This window comes from Rhinopithecus roxellana, chromosome 15 (genome assembly GCF_007565055.1).
Source record: "Rhinopithecus roxellana isolate Shanxi Qingling chromosome 15, ASM756505v1, whole genome shotgun sequence".
In the NCBI taxonomy this organism is placed as follows: domain Eukaryota; kingdom Metazoa; phylum Chordata; class Mammalia; order Primates; family Cercopithecidae; genus Rhinopithecus; species Rhinopithecus roxellana.
In genome coordinates this window covers 8,842,054-8,858,639 of record NC_044563.1, presented here as the reverse complement: position 1 = coordinate 8,858,639, position 16,586 = coordinate 8,842,054, and the positions used below count along the sequence as shown (strand labels likewise).

Sequence of the window (16,586 nt, the reverse complement as noted above, 5' to 3'; positions counted from 1 at the left end):
GGACATATGGTGCAGCCAACAGACAGGACCCTGGGTAGAGAAGCCCAGGCACTGGGGGAGCCTACGGCCAATTTGGGCGAAGTAGGTGACGGGGGTTGGGGGGTGCAGGAGGCTGTTTCCTACCAGCTAGTGGTGGAGCAGATGACCTGGGAGGGGCTGGGGGCCCAACCCTTGTGATAACTCCCAGTGAGTGAGCACTTGGACTGTGCTGGGCTTCATCTTCATCAGTTCATTGGAATCCCTTCATGTCCCCGTGAGGTGGGTACCATTCTGATTTTACAGATCCCAAGGGGCTAAAAAATAGGCCTTAGCTCATGTAACCAGGTTAAAGCAGAACCAGACTTCAGATCATGTGTATGAGTCAACAGCCAGTGCCTTTAACCACTCCCTACCCTACATGCGTGCCAGGCATGTGCTATTGGTCTCCACATGCACAGAATGCCCCTGCTCACCCTGGTGCCATCAGTGATTGCTCTAGAAAGAGACGTAGGGGCTGGCTTGGCCACAGCCCTCCTCTCCCCTCCCCTCCCCTTGCTTTGTTGCCCAGGCTGGAGTATAGTGGCATGATCATGGCTCACTGCAGCCTCGACCTCCTGGGCCCAAGCCATCCTCCCAACTCAGCCTCCCAGGAAGTTAGGACTACAGGCACACACTACCATGCCTGGCTAATTTTGTATTTTTTGGTAGAGCCAGGGTTTCACCATGTTGCCCAGGCTGGTCTTGAACTCCTGAGTGTAAGGGATCCCAAAGTGCTAGTATTGCAGGTGTGAGCCACCATGCCCGGCCTGGCTGCATTTTCTGATCTACAACTGAACCTTAGACTATGATGATTTATTTTCCTTCTGGTGTCCCAAATGCCCATTTGACTCATGAGGAGCCACTGAATTGTTAATTCGATGCTGAGAAAAGCCTTTCTACCATTCTTACACGAATCAAGTGTGTGTACTGGAAAAGGGACAGGTCGGGGGTCTCAGTGGAAGCAGCCCAGCTGAGGAGACACTGATTTAGGGGCTCAGGTAATAAAGATCTGCCTGGTAGAAGATGGGTCATGATGCCTGCAGCCAGGGCTGTGGGCCCCTTTGTTTACATGCACGGGAAAAGGTCCCTCAGAGGAGGCAGTGGCTTTCTTGCTTCCATGTATTATAGTTTATTAACTTTCTTTTCTATGCTCATTGGGATTAAGGTGCAGAAGACATTTCACAGGGAGTCTTAAAACCAAATTAGGATTGCCAAATAAAGGCTGCACAAGGAAAATGCCTTATCTCTGAAGCCCAGAACTGGCAGGGGAGGGCGTGACCCAGCGACTCCACCCTCTCACAAAGGGAAAGGGCATGCTGGAGAGTCACGGGGACCCACTCCAGCTCGCTCTGGGTGCTGTCTGTAGTTCTGGAAGCTTGGTGGAGGATTTCCTGCTCAACTTAGAGAGTGGGCCAATGGAGCCAGGCCAGGGGAAGGTGACGGTTGGAAGGCAGAAAGAAGTGACAAAGGCCACCTCAGCACAGCAGTGAGAGGAGCTGAGGCCAAGGGAGGCAGTCACACACCCTAGCTCTGCAAGACCTCCAGGATGGCCCGGAGGATGGCAGCAGCTGCCACTGCCCCGGGGTCTGGCTGCTCCAGCCGCGCTGAGCTGATATAACTGGCTCTTCCGGCTCCAGCTTCCATATTCTTGGTGGCCTCTGCTGCAGCTTCGGCACTCTGGGGGATGGGGTGTGGGAGCAGGTTCAAGGGCAGGCCATCAGGCCTCCTCCTTCCTGCCATGGACAGAACGTCTCTGCCGTGCAGCCTGGCCCTGCACGCTCTTGCCCTGGCTCTGCCAGCACCCTCTGCTCTGTCACCAAATGGAAAGTTACCTCTCATCTACTTCCAGCAGGGAAAAGGGTCACCATTCACTGAGGCCCTGTCACATCCCAGGCAGTGTGCGGGGCTCTACATGTTTCCTTAGCCACATAACCACCTTCTGAGAGAGGTGCTCATCTCCATTGTACAGAAAAGGAAACTGTGATCCAGGAAGGTTATTAACTTGCTCAGGGTCACATGGAGACAGGAGTCTGGTAAATAGAAGCCTGTCTCCCTGGGTGGCTGGGCCCAGCCTCACTCACCTTGACTGCTTTGGTCAGGACTTGCAACAGATCGGCTCCTGGGCTCTTCCAGGCTTGGAGCTCCTGTCCTGCTGCCCACAGAGAATCCAGCTGGATAACGTGAGGGAAAGGGGGCTGAGCACAGGCCCTGCAACTGAGGGTGCTCTTTAGGGCTTACAGGCTCAAAAGGAGAAAGGTCTAGGGCCACAGCCTGAGTACACACCATAGTCCTGTCCCCTGGGGCAGCCTTTCCATACCTAGCAGGGAGAGAATGAAAGAGGCTCACTATAGGGAACCAAGGGAATCACTCTGAGGGTGGGGCTAGGGCCTGGCGGGGGGCAGATGTCACCAACCACCTCCCCCAGCCCACCCCTGGTCTGATGCACAAGGCTCTGGCTCACTTCTGCATGGCTTCCAGGCCGGCATCCATGGCAGCAGACCAGGCTGGGAGGCTGGTCTTGACCTTGAGGGGCTGGGCAGCCGCAGTCAGGAACAGGCCATAGAGCTGGGGAGGATGAGAACGTTGAGCATGTGGTGCTGGCTTGGACCCCAGCCGGCCCAGCCACCTCCCTGTCAGCCCTTCAGCCCCCAGGCACCCACCGCTCCAGATGAGCCTCCCATTTTCTCCAGGAGCAGGACAGACAACTTGGAGAGCAGCTGGGCAGGGCTGGCAGGGGGTGGGCCCTCCTTTAGCCACTCGCGGATTGCTGCAGGCACAGAGAGACGGGGAGGAATTCAGAGACCCTCCCGCCATCTGCCAGACTTCCAGCCAGCACCAATGACGGCTGGAAAAGGCTGACAGGGAGGTGAAATGAAGGCTTCCCAAGATCCCTTTCCACATTCAGTGTGCAGTCTAGAGAGGGGCTGGACTGTATAACCCAAAGGGGCCTGGGGAGGTGAAGCCTGCCTCGAAGCCCCTCCACCTGACACTGTGTACTCTGCTTCCTGGCTTGGTTTTTTCTCCTTAGCCCTTTGTGCTAACATCCTCTGTGTTTTACTGATTTATCTTGTTGACTGTCTTCCACCCAGAACATAAGCCATGAGGGCAGTGATTTCTGTCTGCTCTGTTCACTACTGTATCCACAGTTGAGAGCAGTACCTGCCCCATGGCAGACACCAAATACCTTTTTCTCAAATGAATGATGCTGGACAGTTAAGAGCTTTTCACTGGTCTGGGTAAACTGAGAAAAATAAGGACAACAGAATAAGTTTTGGTTGAGTTGTAAGTTATTCACTGTGAAGGATTTCATTTAATTCTAAGATAATAACCTCCTACATTTGTGCTGTTAAGAAGGTCACTGTCGGCCAGGTGCAGTGGCTTATGCTGTAATCCCAGCACTTTGGGAGGCCAAGGTGAGCGATGGCTTGAGGTCAGGAGTTAGAGACCAGCCTGGCCAACATAGTGAACCCTGCCTCCACTAAAAACACAAAAGTTAGCCAGGCGTGTTTGCGCACGCCTGTAATCTCAGCTAGTCGGGAGACTGAAGCAGGAGAATCGCTTGAACCCGGTGGGATGGAGGCTGCAGGGAGCCGAGATCACGCCATTGCACACTCCAGCCCAGTGACAGAGTAAGACTCCTTCTTAAAAAAAAAAAAAGTCCCTGTCTTCAAGGCAACAGGTGGAAGGGGGGCTAGGGTTTTGTGGATGACCTAACTTGGAAAAGTCCCTGGCACCAACCTCTGGCCGCACGGCTGTGGGTGGTGCCACAGTCGCCATCGCCAGCAGCCCGGTCCAGGGCATTCAGCTGTTCCTCCAGGCCCAGGAGGGTGCTGCACACCCGTTCCAGCACCAGCGCCATCCGCTTTGAGGCTGAGCCTAGAAAGGGAGGATGGTGAAGAACAGGTCCACCAGGCCCTTCTCACAACCACACTTGACTGGGGTGGGAGATGTGGGTGCCAGGGCCCCTACCCACCCCACCGCATACCCCTGCATCCTTTGGGAAGCCTGTCCCTTCCCTAGAGGCAGGAGTTGGTACCTCCTACAGCAGTGGAATCAAGGGCCTCCTGGGGCTCGGCAGGGGCTACCCGGTTCCGCTTCCTCCCAGTAATGGAGACTGCGGCCACGTTAGGCCAGGCTACTGCAGTGGTTTCAGCATCTAAGAGCAGCAAGATAACTCTCTTAGACATGGCTGTCCAGCCAGGGATTCAGCAGGGCTTGGACCCCCCATCCTGGCCCTGGTGGACTGGCTCCCTCAGCAGCCCTGGAGGGAGTCCACCTCAACAAGCATGGACTGAGTGCCTACTGTGTACAGGGGTATGGAGAGAGGGTCCCTGGGGAAAGGGTCAGGCCTATCTGAGGAGGATCCTAATACCAACTCCTCCTAGTACCAGTGACAGCTGGAGAAGGCGGGAGAAGCCCAGAAAGGTCCTTCTTCACAGGCTGCAGAGCCCTGATTGTCACGGTCAGCCCTGATGGAGTCTCCAAGTCTCCCTGGCTCCTTCCAGCTACAAGGAGCCCTGGCTTGGGTGACCCCAGGTTCCCAGTCTCACCTATCAGTTTCAGGAGAGGCTCATCCACCAGCAGGAGGGTGAGAGAAATGCCAGGCATCTCCAGTGCTGACATGAAGGTGCCCACCAGGGCACGGGCAATCTTCACCCCGCGGCCCTCTGCAATACCACAGCATGGCGGTCCAGAAGGGAAAAATGGGCATCAGGGAAAGAAACAAAACAACAGAAAAGCAAGGACCTTGGAAGCTGGGCACTGAGGTCAGGACGGGGATGGCCTGATTTCCTCCTGGCAGGCATCCCTCAACCCCACAAATGACCATGTTCCCTGGAGGTGTCCCCTACTTCACGGCAGATAATGACAGGTCTCATTTACTCAGTTTGTGCCAGGTGCTGGGTGCTGTGTTGAGTGTCTTACATATGTTTAATCTCACTTAATCCTCACAACAACGGTATAACGCAGGTACCATTATTATTACCCCCAATTTGCAGACAAGACAACAAACAGGCCGGGCGCCGTGGCTGAAGCCTGTAATCCCAGCACTTTGGGAGGCCGACACAGGCAGATCACGAGGTCAGGAGATCGAGACCATCTTGGCGAACACGGTGAAACCCCGTCTCTACTAAAAAATACAAAAAAACTAGCCGGGCGAGGTGGCGGGCGTCTGTAGTCCCAGCTACTCGGGAGGCTGAGGCAGGAGAATGGCGTGAACCCGGGAGGCGGAGCTTGCAGTGAGATCCGGCCACTGCACTCCAGCCTGGGTGACAGAGCGAGACTCCGTCTCAAAAAAAAAAAAAAAACAAAAACAAACAGAAGCTCAAGGTATCCGGCAATGAGGTGGCAGAGAGACGATTTAACTCAGGCTTATCTGACGCACAGTCCGTGTTCTCTGCCATCACAAGGCCCTCCCTCAGCCCTTTCCAGAGGGCTGCAGGCTCCCCTTCCCAATGCATGGCTCACCCAGGGAGCGAACGGCAGCATCGGCTATGATGCCCAGTTCCAGGAATGACAGGCCACCCAGGTTGTTGACCATCATCACAACTGAAGAGCCTGTGGGTAGACATGACACCCCAGGTGAGACCCTCTGGGCGTCTCCTGCCCAGAGGTGTAGGAAGGGTTGGGAGACGTGGGCGAGAGGCTACCCACCGGGCTGCACAGGCACATGGGACGCATTGGTGGTGTCTGTCATGTGGTCGAGCATGAGTTTCACAATCTCATCAGCAGTTGCCATCTGTCACAGGGAGCCAGGAATGAGCTGCATCTGGGACGCCTTGGCCTTAGGGTGGCCTGTGCCAGGGTGACCACTTACCTTTATCCGGCGCACACCAGCTTCCCCGTGGATCCCTGTGGATAGATGTGGTCACTGCTGACCCACTCAGGGCCTGGGGATTTGCTCATTGTTTTTATCAAGGGCCCACACAGTGCTGGACTCACACAGTAAGTGGGCGGGAGTCGGGGATGGAAATGGACAGAATAATGAAAAACATGCTCTCTGTTCTCTGGGAGCTCGTGGCTTGGTGGTGGAGATAGCTTTAATTAGAGGTAGTCAAGGTGGAAGCACAGGGGAGGAAGCAGAAAGCTTTGCAGCCAGGTGATCTTTGAAGAGCCCTTGAAAGAAGGGTGTATTCTGGCAGGGACAGGAGGACCTGGGAATGGTAGGCAAAGTCAAGGAGGTGGGCAGCGTACAGAGCTCCACATGGCCAGAGCCCTGGGTATAGATGGCAAAGCAGGTAGGAATCAGGCAGGTTGGGCCAGGCTGGGCCTCAAATGCCCAGATAAAAATGCTAAGACCACCTGGGGAGAGGACCAGGTTGATGGCTCTCAGGGTATACAAGGTGGGCAAAGTCCAGGGCTAAGGGGCAGGCAGGGCTGGGATGGGTGGCCACAAGCTTACCCAGGCCCAGCTCCACCTCATCGGCTGAGAGCTCGAAGGTGGGTTTGGAACCAGGGACGCTGCAGGAGGATAAGCTCACCCCCAGGGTACCTATGAGAAACAAGGCATGAAGGGATGACTGTTCTACTCTCAGCACTGGGCATCAGGAAGGGCGGCAGCAGCATCTCAGAAGTCCTGCCCACAGACACCCTCTTCTCTGAGAAAGCCTGCCGGACTCTCCACTCAGCCATGGTACCCAAGGCCACCAGTCCCCAGGAGCTCCCCCAGGGATACCTTCCCTAGACCCCTGGGAAATAACCCGGGGAGCACCGCTAGACAGCCAACAGGAACCTGCTCCTTGTCCCAGGGCTGTCCCAACCTTCCCCACTCTCCTCCCCAACTCCCAGGCTGGCACTCACCTATGGCCTTGGCGACCATGTTCACCTGCTTTGTGATCTCCTCCAGCCCCACACCTGCCTCGGCCAGAGCACCTGCCACCTGCAGCCACACAGAGTTAAAAGCCCCAGCGGGGCAGGTATCACTGTACCACATGGGGTAGAAGACAGGCAGGGGGTGAGTTTCTTGTCGGGAAGGGGGAACCTCTTAGGATTTCCACAGTCAACCTGGCCCATCACATTTAGGGCAGAAGAGCAAACTCCTGCCATTCACATTGTACCTGCCAGAGATCTTTAAGAATTCTAGTCTGTTGGAGTCAGAAGAGACTTTACAAATGGGGAAATGGACCCAGAGAGGGGAGGTGACTTGTCCAATGTCACACAGCCAGTGGGTGGCCAGTTTCCCAACTCTAGAGTTCCAGAGTTCTCTCTCCCATAGCCTTGCTATTGTGGGTCACTTTACCCATCTATCCATCCATCCAGCCAGCCAATTTTTACCAAGCATCTAGTATATGCTGAAAAGGAAAAAAGGCAACGAAGTCACAATCCCCACCTTCAAGAACTCACAGCCTGGAGAGAGGGTAGGGAAGCAGACACACAGATGGAAAATTTATGTGAGGTGGTAATTACAATTACACTAGGAGGGGCTGCCAGCCAGCTCAGGATAGTGGGAGGATGTAGATCAGGGAGAGCCTTCCAGGTGGGGAGACATCAGAGCTGGGCCTCTGCAGAATGGTAGGAGTTAGCCAGGCCAAAAGGAGGCTGGACAAGGAAAGAATTTTCCAGGCCACAGACACCGCATAAGCAAAGCCAGAGATGATCCACAGCCTGGCAGGTACAGGAGATGGCATGAATGGACCATAAGAGGAAGGCAACGATGGCCGGGCACAGTGGCTCACGCTTGTCATCCCAGCACTTTGGGAGGCCGAGGAGGGCAGATCATTTGAGGTCAGGAGTTCGAGACCAGCCTGGCCAACATGGTAAAACCCCATCTCTACTAAAAATACGAAAATTAGCCAGGCGTAGTGGCAGGCGCCTGTAATCCCAGCTACTGGGGAGGCTGAGGAAGGAGAATCGCTTAAACCTGGGCGGCAGAGACTGCAGTGAGCCAAGATTGCGCCACTGCATTCCAACCTGGGCAACAGAGTAAGAGTCTGTCTCAAAAGAAAAATAAATAAAAAATAAATAAATAAAAGAAAATTTAAAAAGAGGAAGGCAGGGATGATAGGAGATGAAGGTGGGGAGTCAGGGAGCTGGGGTGAGGGCTTGTGTTGATTCCAAGGACCCAAAAAGGCTTTCAGTGGATTAACCTAGTCAGATACACATTTTTTTTTTTTTTTTTTTTAAGACAGAGTCTGGCTCTGCCGCCCAGGCTGGAGTGCAGTGGCTGGATCTCAGCTCACTGCAAGCTCTGCCTCCCGGGTTCACGCCATTCTCCTGCCTCAGCCTCCCGAGTAGCTGGGACTACAGGCGTCCGCCACCTTGCCTGGCTAGTTTTTTATATTTTTTTTAGTAGAGACAGGGTTTCACCGTGTTAGCCAGGATGGTCTCGATCTCCTGACCTCGTGATCCACCTGTCTCGGCCTCCCAAAGTGCTGCGATTACAGGCTTGAGCCACCGCGCCCGACCCAGATACACATTTTAAAAAGACACCACTGGCAGTAGTGTGAAGAATGGATGAGCAAGGCCAGAAGGCAGGAAGCAGGCAGGGGAGCCCAGTGAGGAGGTGGCTGCAGCCATCAGGCATGAGCAGATGACCCCCGAACCAAGGCAAAGCAGGAGGGCGGAGTCTGAGGAGAATGTGTGTTATATACATTTGGGAGTAGAAGTGCCAGAACTGGGCAACTGATTGGGTGTGGAGAAGAGAAGGGGACGAGTCTGGGAAAATGCCTATATCTGGGCTTAGGTAGCTGAGGGGATGGCGGGGCCTTCTGAGATCAGGGAACACTGGAGAAAAAGAAGCAGCTTCTTGGGGAAGGGCTGGAAAGGTCCAGTTATAGGGTGCTGCCAGGCAAGGGAAGGCTGAAAGGGGCTGGCCAGTCTCTGCATCTCCGATGGAAGCCCACCTTGTGTATAAGCACCGTGCCACACAGCCCCCGCCGGCCTGCCTTCTTCAGGACGGTGAAGGCGCTGTCATCCCCGATCACCACCATCTCCACCGGGATGCCTTCAGTCTGGGCCTGCTCCCGGGCCAGGCCGAAGTTGAGCCGATCCCCAGTGTAGTTCTTTACGATGAGGAGGGTCCCCACTGCGGGAGCAGCCGGCAGGGCTCAGCGCGCTTACTGTGCCCTCCCCGCTGCAGCCCCTCCTGCATGCCAGGCTTACCTGTGCCGGCCTGGGCCACTGCCCTGATGGCTGCCAGGATGCTGCCCACTGCTGGGGAGGTGAACACGGCTCCTGCGACGACTCCGGTCAGCATCCCCTTCCCTATGAAACCTGGAGGTGGAAGGGGTGGAGTGAGCATGCCAGGTGGGACTCACGCCTATAGTCACTGGGGCTTCCCACGCTCTGGGGGGTCATGGTTTGGTGAGCCCTACTGTGTGCTTGGTGCTCAGAGATCCCCCAGGTCTTCAAATGGCTGACTCCTTCCTAGGAGGCACCGTAGAGAGGCCTTCTGCGACCTCGAGCCTGAAGCAGTCACCAACTCCCTCCCCAGGGACTCACTGTTCCTCTGCCCTGTTTTACTGTCTGTACTAAGTCACTTAGCACCCTCTGAAATGATCTCATTTACTTTCGTGTTTACCTGGCTATTGTCTATCTCCCCTAAGTAGAATAAAAGCTCCACGAGGGCAGGGACCTTGCCTGTCTGGTTCATTGCTGTATCCCTAGTGCCCAGTACAGTGCCAGGTACACAATGGGCTCATGAGTGTTTGCCGAATGAATGGATTTTGCTGAAGGAAGACAGGAAGGGGACAAATGATATGCATCCTAGTCCCTGCCCTCCAGCAGCCCTCAAGGAGAGTTCGCGTCCCTGGCTCCACGTGTGGGGCACGGCAGGTGGGAATTCAGAAGAGGGGTGCTACTCTAGGCTGGAAGAGTCAGGAAGCCTTCATGGAAGAGGGGGTGGGTCTGCTGGGCCTGGAGGGTCCAGAAGATTCATGGAATCACCGACTCTCAGAGCCAGAAGGACTTGAGGGATTGTTTGGCCCAACTTCATAGTTTTGTAGATGTAGAAACAGATTCAGAGAGGCCGTGATGGGCCCCTGATCCCAGCCAGAGGGAGTGGGAGAGTGGGAATCGGCCCCAGTTCCTGACTCTGGGCTGGGGTCTGTCCTGCACCTCATGGCAGCACTGAGGATCTCACAGGAGGCCCTGTCCACTCCACCAGTACCCCCTGCCCCACCCCAGGGTACTCACCAGCATGGGCAGGCTCATGGCCAGAGCCCCCACCCGACAGCAGTGCCACCCGGCCCTTGAGGCTGTCCAGGTCAGAACGGAGGGCCACGCGGTGGCCCTGCAGGAGCTGCAGGTTGGGGTTGCAGGCCACCAGGCCAGCAAGGGCGTCATCAGCACAGCCAGCCACCGAGTTCACCAGCTTCTTGGAGGTCTGCAGGGGAGGAGTGAGAAGATGTCAGAATGTGGTCAGCACAGACCCCTCCATCCTGCCCAGCCACACTGCTGTGGTGTAGACCCCTCTCCCACATCCACCTAGGAACTCCAGGAGCGCAGGACTTGCTTGAGTTGGGCGACATCTTAGGTGGATATTTCTGTGAGTTTTCAATAATGTGTGACTTTCTATTCAGTACCTAATTTATGAAGTGTCTTGCATCATACCTTCAATTTATTCGAAAAAATGGCTGCAATACAAAGAAAATGGGGGAGTTGCTGTCTGCAGTGTAAAATATTTTAATAAAACTGGGGCCCAACACCTTCTTCTGTCAAAAGGAAGAAAAGCCCCAGGCTGAGGCTCCAATGCTGGGGGAGGAGCTGAGCAGGTTTCACAGCCACCGCTGCTCCCTGGTGCTCCAATGTGGGACAAACATTTCCCCAGCCTCTTGCCATGCCAGGCCCAGCGCTAGACAGTGTGTAGAGATAACGGCCCAGGTGCAGTGGCTCATGCCTGTAATCCCAGCACTTTGGGAGGCTGAGGCAGGCAGATCGCTTGAGCCCAAGACTTTGAGACTGGCCTAGGCAACATGAGACTCCATCTCTACAAAAAATATGAAAAATGATCCAGGCATAGTGGTGCATGCCTAGAGTCCCACTACTGGGAACGCTGAGGTGGGAGGATCGCTTGAACCTGGGAGGTCATGGCTGCAGTGAGCTGTCATCGTGCCACTGCACTCCAGCCTGGGTGACAGAGTGAGATTCCATCTCAGAAATAAAAAAAGAGATAACAACGCTGTTCCTGCCCTCAGGGGAAACACAGCAGAGGTCACAACCATATGTGGTGGGCACTGCTACGCGAGGAGTGCACGTGCACCATGGGAGCATGGAGGAGGGGCCACAGCCTCCTGAGGGGCCTGGAGGTCTCTGTGAAGGATAAGCAGGATCGGGGTAGGCAAAAGGGCGCAGGAGGCATGAGGAGAGGGAAAAGGGAGGCTCTTCCAGGCAGAGGGGGAGCATAAGCCAAGGCCTGGAAGAGTGAATAGTGTGGTGGTGCCAGGAAGCATGGTTGACCAGCAGGGAGGGGTAAGGAGGAGAGGGCTGGCCACAGGCAGCCTCAGGAAGGGTTGTGGGCAGGCTGGTGGAGGGTTGCAGAGCAGCACCGCCAGGTTTGACTGAGTGGATACGGGGTGCAGATAGGAGTGAGCAGCGTGGGGGCCAGAATGGAGCGTGGCTTGAGCTCTGCTGTTACAGGGACTTGGGTTCAAATCCCACTTCTGCCTCTGATTAGCTGCAGGAACTCAGGGAAGATAACATCATTGTTGGGAGCTATAATTCTTCCTCTGTAAAATAGGCATTTACTAGAACAGAGTATACGCCCGTGATATAGTGGAAACTCAATCACAGGAAGCGACTCCCTTTTTCAAACAGGCTGTGAAAAGCCTGAACAAGGGCTGAACAAGGGCTGCAGCCCCTGGTTTTGTCCTGAAGACAGAGACTGGGGCGCAACCTGGACTCAGAGGGCTGGGCTCCCACCGCCACCTGGTGGCACAGTGGGAACCTGCAGCTGAGCCAGGTCCTGGCAAGGTGAACTTCTGGCTGTGGCTTCTTCCTGACCCGGCTAGCACCAGCTCCTTTGTACAAAATTTGGCTCTGCTGCCTCCCTGCCAACCTGTCCTGCATCCAGCCAGGGCCAGGGCTAAACCACCTGCTTCAGAGTCGCCTAGGTCTGTAGGGAGCAAGAAGAATAAGATTGGTTCCATTTGCCGAGCAGTGACTAAGCGCCAGGCTCAGTTCTAAGTGTTTTTGAGCATGTCTCATTTAATCTTCCCAACAAGCCGGGTGTGGTGGCTCATGCCTGTAATCCCAGCACTTTGGAAGGCCAAGGTGGGTGGATTACCTGAGGTTGGGAGTTCAAGACCAGCCTGACCAACATGGAGAAACCCCATTTCTACTAAAAATACAAAGTTAGCTGGGCATGGTGGTGCATGCCTGTGATTCCAGCAACTCGGGAGGCTGAAGCAGGAGAATCACTTGAACCTGGGAGGCAGAGGTTGCAGTGAGCCGAGACTGCACCATTGCACTCCAGCCTGGGCAACAAGAGCAAAACTCCATCTCAAAACAAACAAACAAACAAACAAAAAAAACAAACTTCCCAACAACCCTATGGAGGAAAGATGAGCCCAGTGAAGCAACTGAGGCACAGTTAAACGATTTTGCCCGAGGTCACACAGCCAGCAGGTGTCCAGGTCTGCCTGGCTCCAAAGCTGGTTCCCTTTTGGCCATATTATGCTGCTTTCTTGAGGGGCTGGAGGGAGGTGGAGGGTGACAGAGGTTGCCCTAGAAAGGGCATGGGCTTGTGGCTCTCAGAGCCTATCAGGGACTGGAACATACAATGAAGCTGTGAGTTGGCCTCACTCCAAGCCCAGCCTCCAGCACCACTACCCTCCAAGAAAGTGGCCTGCTCCCCATCTTGATAATCTGTCTTGCCTGAGATTTTCAACAATCCCTCTGCCAGAGCCAGAGGAGGGTTTAGGGACCAGTGCTATCCCTGGTTTCAGTGGCCTGAGAGGATGGAAAAGGAAAGGAAGTCAAGTGAGGCCTCCAGGACTCTGCTTGATCAACACCACACAACCACTAGAGATAGGCCTTAATTTGCCTTGTAATGCAGATGAAGAAAGAGGCTCAGACAGGTCAAATCTTCTGCAAAAGGTGATGCAGCTGGTCAGTGGCAGGCTGAAATTTGAAACCAGATATGTTCAAGGCTTGTTTTGATTCAAATCAGTGGGCCTGGAGCAAAGCCCAAGGACATGGCCAGGCTCCCACACTGTAGATCCCAGCTCCAGACCGGCCCACATAAGCCCCAAGGTTAGGAACAGTCACATGATCATTCTTCATGGTTCCTTCTGTGACTGGTACAGTATCTATTACAGAGCAGGTAACTGTTACTGTTTCACTTTGAATGCAAGACCCAGATAGGGGGCACAACGGCTCTGAAGGGACTCAAGAGGCTGCAGCCCCAGGCCTGGCTGGGACCAGTGGCCTCCAGGAAATGAAGAAAAGCAGGGATCAGGCCCTGGGAGAGAGGATGACCCTCTCTCTTCACCCGTGAGCCTCAGGAGGTAGTAGCATCTCTCAGTCAAGGTGTAAGGAGCTCTAGCATGCCCAAGGCCGGGATCCTGCTTTGAGACCATGCTGCCATTCCCCTGCCCCGGCCCTGTATGACTCACCATGGTGGGGAGGCTCTGAAACAGGCTGAGTTCACACCGTTGCACTGAGCTGCTGGAGGATGGACAATCCTGTGCTACCTGGGTCTGAGTACAGTGGAGGCAGCAGCAGCACCTGCAGGAGTGGGTAATGATATAAGCTGCAGAAGGCACTCACGGCCGACTGGCACAATCAAGCTTCAGCGCTCTAGTAATTAGGGAGCTGCCCCAGACTTCGGTCCAAGTCCAAACTCTAGTACATGGGCTATGGATGGAGAAGAGTGTGGGGTTGACCAAGGTTCACACCTGCATTTGGCTGCCAGAAGACAGATCAATCCATGTCAAGCACAGGGCTCCCTTTATGCCAGGAACAGCACCCACTTCATCACTAAAGAACAATGATCCTCAGAATAACTATCTTTTACACGGGCATCACATGCAGTGAAAAAGTTAACGAAGCTCTTCACACGCTTGCCCTCACTGTCCTTGGCACCAATAGGGCAGGGAATGGGGGGAGCTAGCCAGGTTTGTGACCCATTTTACTTCTGGGAAACAGACTCAGAGAGCTCTAGGGACTTGTCCAAGGTCATACAGGTAAGAGCCAGGATCTAAATCCCTGTCTAGTTTTTCTACCAGGAATGTGTGTTTACTACTGATAATTCCATGTCTCCAAAGTCAGGCAGAGTCTCTGCTGTGGGAAAGGTAAGACATAAACCACGATGACGTTCTAGCTTTCCTCAGTTCAGCCTGGTTCAGCTGCGTGTTGGCCTCTGTGTGGGTGCACAACAGGAAGAATCAACATAACTCTGCCTCCGCCTACTTGGGGTTGGGGGGAGGGTCTTAGGTAAACCAATTCCTCCCTAAGCCTTAGCTTCCCCATCTGTAAAATGGGGGTTGGCTCCTCTCTGGCATTCTGCGAGTGTGCCAAGCCACGTGGTTCTCCTTTTGTTCCCGAGGAGCCTGTTGGATGTGGGGCACCCTGGAGGCTGCAGGGCTGACTGCCCTCCTGGCTCATTAAGGTTCCCTACGGAGAAATGTTGGTTTTATGTTTGAGGTTCGAATTTGTAGAGTAATAGAGGCACCAATCACGTTGGGCAAGCAGACCAGGGAGGGGGCCCTTCTAAGTCTGAAGTATCAACGCGCAAAAGGGAGGAGGTGAGCCGGTGGTCGTTCTAACGTCAGGCGAGGGCACCAGCTGGATCTGGAGGAACTGAGAGAGTGAAAGGAAGGCAGGCAAGGTTCTAGTCTGGGATGTGCACGAATAGCGGTCGTCTCCCTTCCCTCTCTAGGCCTCCGCAGTCCTTCCCGTTCCAAAAGGAGGAACAGCCCCGAGGGCTCCTGGAGCAACGGAAGGAGGAGGACTGGATGCGGGGAAGGGCAAAGGGCGCGGAACAGGGTGGGGAGTCCGCGGGAGAGCTCCGTGGACACTGGCGCACCTCCCCCGCCAGCTCACAGCCGCAACCGCCACCTCCGCAGGCTCCACGACTTCCCGGGGACCCCCCAGTGGTGCGCTCTCATCCGGGTCCTGCGGGCGCTGGCGGAAAGAGGCGAGGCGGCGCCTCTGGGGGCGGGGCCTCCTTCGGTTGGCGGCCTCGGGCTTCGGGAGTCCTCCAAGAGGCCAGGTGAGGCCGTCCCGTGATGCCCCGCGCCCCGGCCGCTCTGGCCTGCAACGTGTCTCTGGGGCGGAGGCAGCGGCAGTGGAGTTCGCTGCGCGCTGTTGGGGGCCACCTGTCTCTTCGCTTGTGTCCGTCTCTCTAGTGTCGCGCTCGCGTCCCGACGGGCCGCTCTAAGCCTCGACATGTCGTACAACTACGTGGTAACGGCCCAGAAGCCCACCGCCGTGAACGGCTGCGTGACCGGTGAGGCTGCCGGGGCCGGAGACCCCGGCGAGGGAGGGAGCTGGGGGGAGCCGCGGCCTAGGGAGGCCCGCGGCCCCCGGGGCGGCCGGGCAGGAGTCGGCCCGGCTAATGGAAGGCCCTGGCGGCCGAGGAACCTCCCCAACCCCGCGACCTCGAAAGAGCCGTCCCAGTACGCGCTTTTTGGGGGTTGGAAGCCGCTCTCAAGGGTCCCCTTTCGTCCTGGGGAGGTCACTTGGCCTCGAGGACAGGGCGGGCCCAATGAGACAGAGGAGTGTGAGTTGGTTGTGCGGTGTTGTTTGGGCCGGAAGATTGGCCTCCTGTGGCCGGGAAAAAGGGAGGTGGTAATGGCGACTTTGGGGTCAGGATTTTCCTGTGGGGAAGTCTGGGGGGCCCCAGGAGGTGGAGGGATGTGAGGAATGCCCGCATTATCCCAGAGAGGGAGAGGAGCCCTCTTCAGGCTAACCCCTTTGCCTGGGGCGGTTGTTTACATGAGGGCCGTGCTGGAGAAGAGGGTTTGGTTTGCCTGGCCCAGTGCTGGGTTTTCCTTATTGACGATGCGCTTGGACTCTTAAGGACACCGAAGTCCAGAACCGGGAAGAGTCCTCTTAACCCACATTCTCAGCTGAATATGCAGACCCCAAGCTTGCATGTTTATATACACCCTAATCACGATTCCAAAACAAAACTGTTTTTCAGAGTTGGAGGTAGCTGAGTGTGGGTGGGGGTATTGGTAGTCTACCAGGAGGGCAGGGGGTGTGGACAAAACAGTGTTTTCATGTAAAGCTCTGGGACTTTTCATTTGACTTGGTCTGTCAGATAAAAGTTTTGTGAGACTTTAGATGAAGAAATGAACACTTTCTCCGGCATTCTCAATTAGAGCCTGCCACTGTAACTGTAATAGGAAGAGTAAAATTTGAGGGACGAGAGCCATGAGAAGGGATTACGCAGTCATTGTCAGTTGGAGGACACGGCTCTTAGGTCCAGTCCAGTTTTCTTAGTCTGATTAAGAAAGTAGCTTTGTTGAATGCGTGAACTGAGACTCTTTGAGGTGCTGGGTATGATGATAAGGGGAGTACCTGGAGGGAGTTGGAGAAGTATGTGAAGTAAATGAGAATTTTGGAGGTATTTAGACATAAGTGATAGGATTATTTTGAAGGGATGGGAGGCCCTTCCCCTGAGTTCA

At 55.1% G+C, this 16,586-nt stretch overlaps 2 protein-coding genes across 4 annotated transcripts in view; one reads left to right on the top strand and one right to left on the bottom strand.

Moving 5' to 3' along the window:
• Positions 1–1,123: 1,123 nt before the first annotated feature.
• TKFC (triokinase and FMN cyclase) lies at positions 1,124–15,319 on the bottom strand. Of its 3 annotated transcripts, XM_030917685.1 has the most exons (19): positions 14,981–15,089; positions 13,851–13,932; positions 13,569–13,680; positions 10,150–10,339; positions 9,118–9,228; positions 8,859–9,040; positions 6,817–6,895; positions 6,419–6,508; positions 5,834–5,868; positions 5,671–5,755; positions 5,485–5,574; positions 4,569–4,685; positions 4,055–4,174; positions 3,757–3,894; positions 2,679–2,785; positions 2,480–2,583; positions 2,302–2,335; positions 2,100–2,189; positions 1,124–1,695 (listed from the first exon to the last, which is right to left on the bottom strand). In XM_030917685.1, the coding sequence occupies exons 3-19, from the start codon at positions 13,569–13,571 to the stop codon at positions 1,543–1,545; spliced, it is 1,728 nt and encodes a 575-aa protein (XP_030773545.1). In that variant the 5' UTR covers positions 13,572–13,680; positions 13,851–13,932; positions 14,981–15,089; the 3' UTR covers positions 1,124–1,542. The 3 variants fall into 3 exon arrangements, with proteins under 3 accessions (XP_030773545.1, XP_010383248.1, XP_030773546.1); XM_010384946.2 differs by lacking the exon at positions 13,851–13,932 and having other exon boundaries at positions 14,981–15,319; XM_030917686.1 differs by lacking the exons at positions 2,302–2,335; positions 13,851–13,932 and having other exon boundaries at positions 1,562–1,695; positions 14,981–15,319.
• The window catches only part of DDB1 (damage specific DNA binding protein 1), a 36,395-nt gene continuing 34,979 nt past the window's right edge, over positions 15,171–16,586 (top strand). The window contains exon 1 of the mRNA XM_010384945.2: positions 15,171–15,403. Within this exon, the coding sequence (XP_010383247.1) occupies positions 15,343–15,403 (61 nt within the window). The 5' untranslated portion in view covers positions 15,171–15,342. The remainder of the gene's footprint in view (positions 15,404–16,586) is intronic.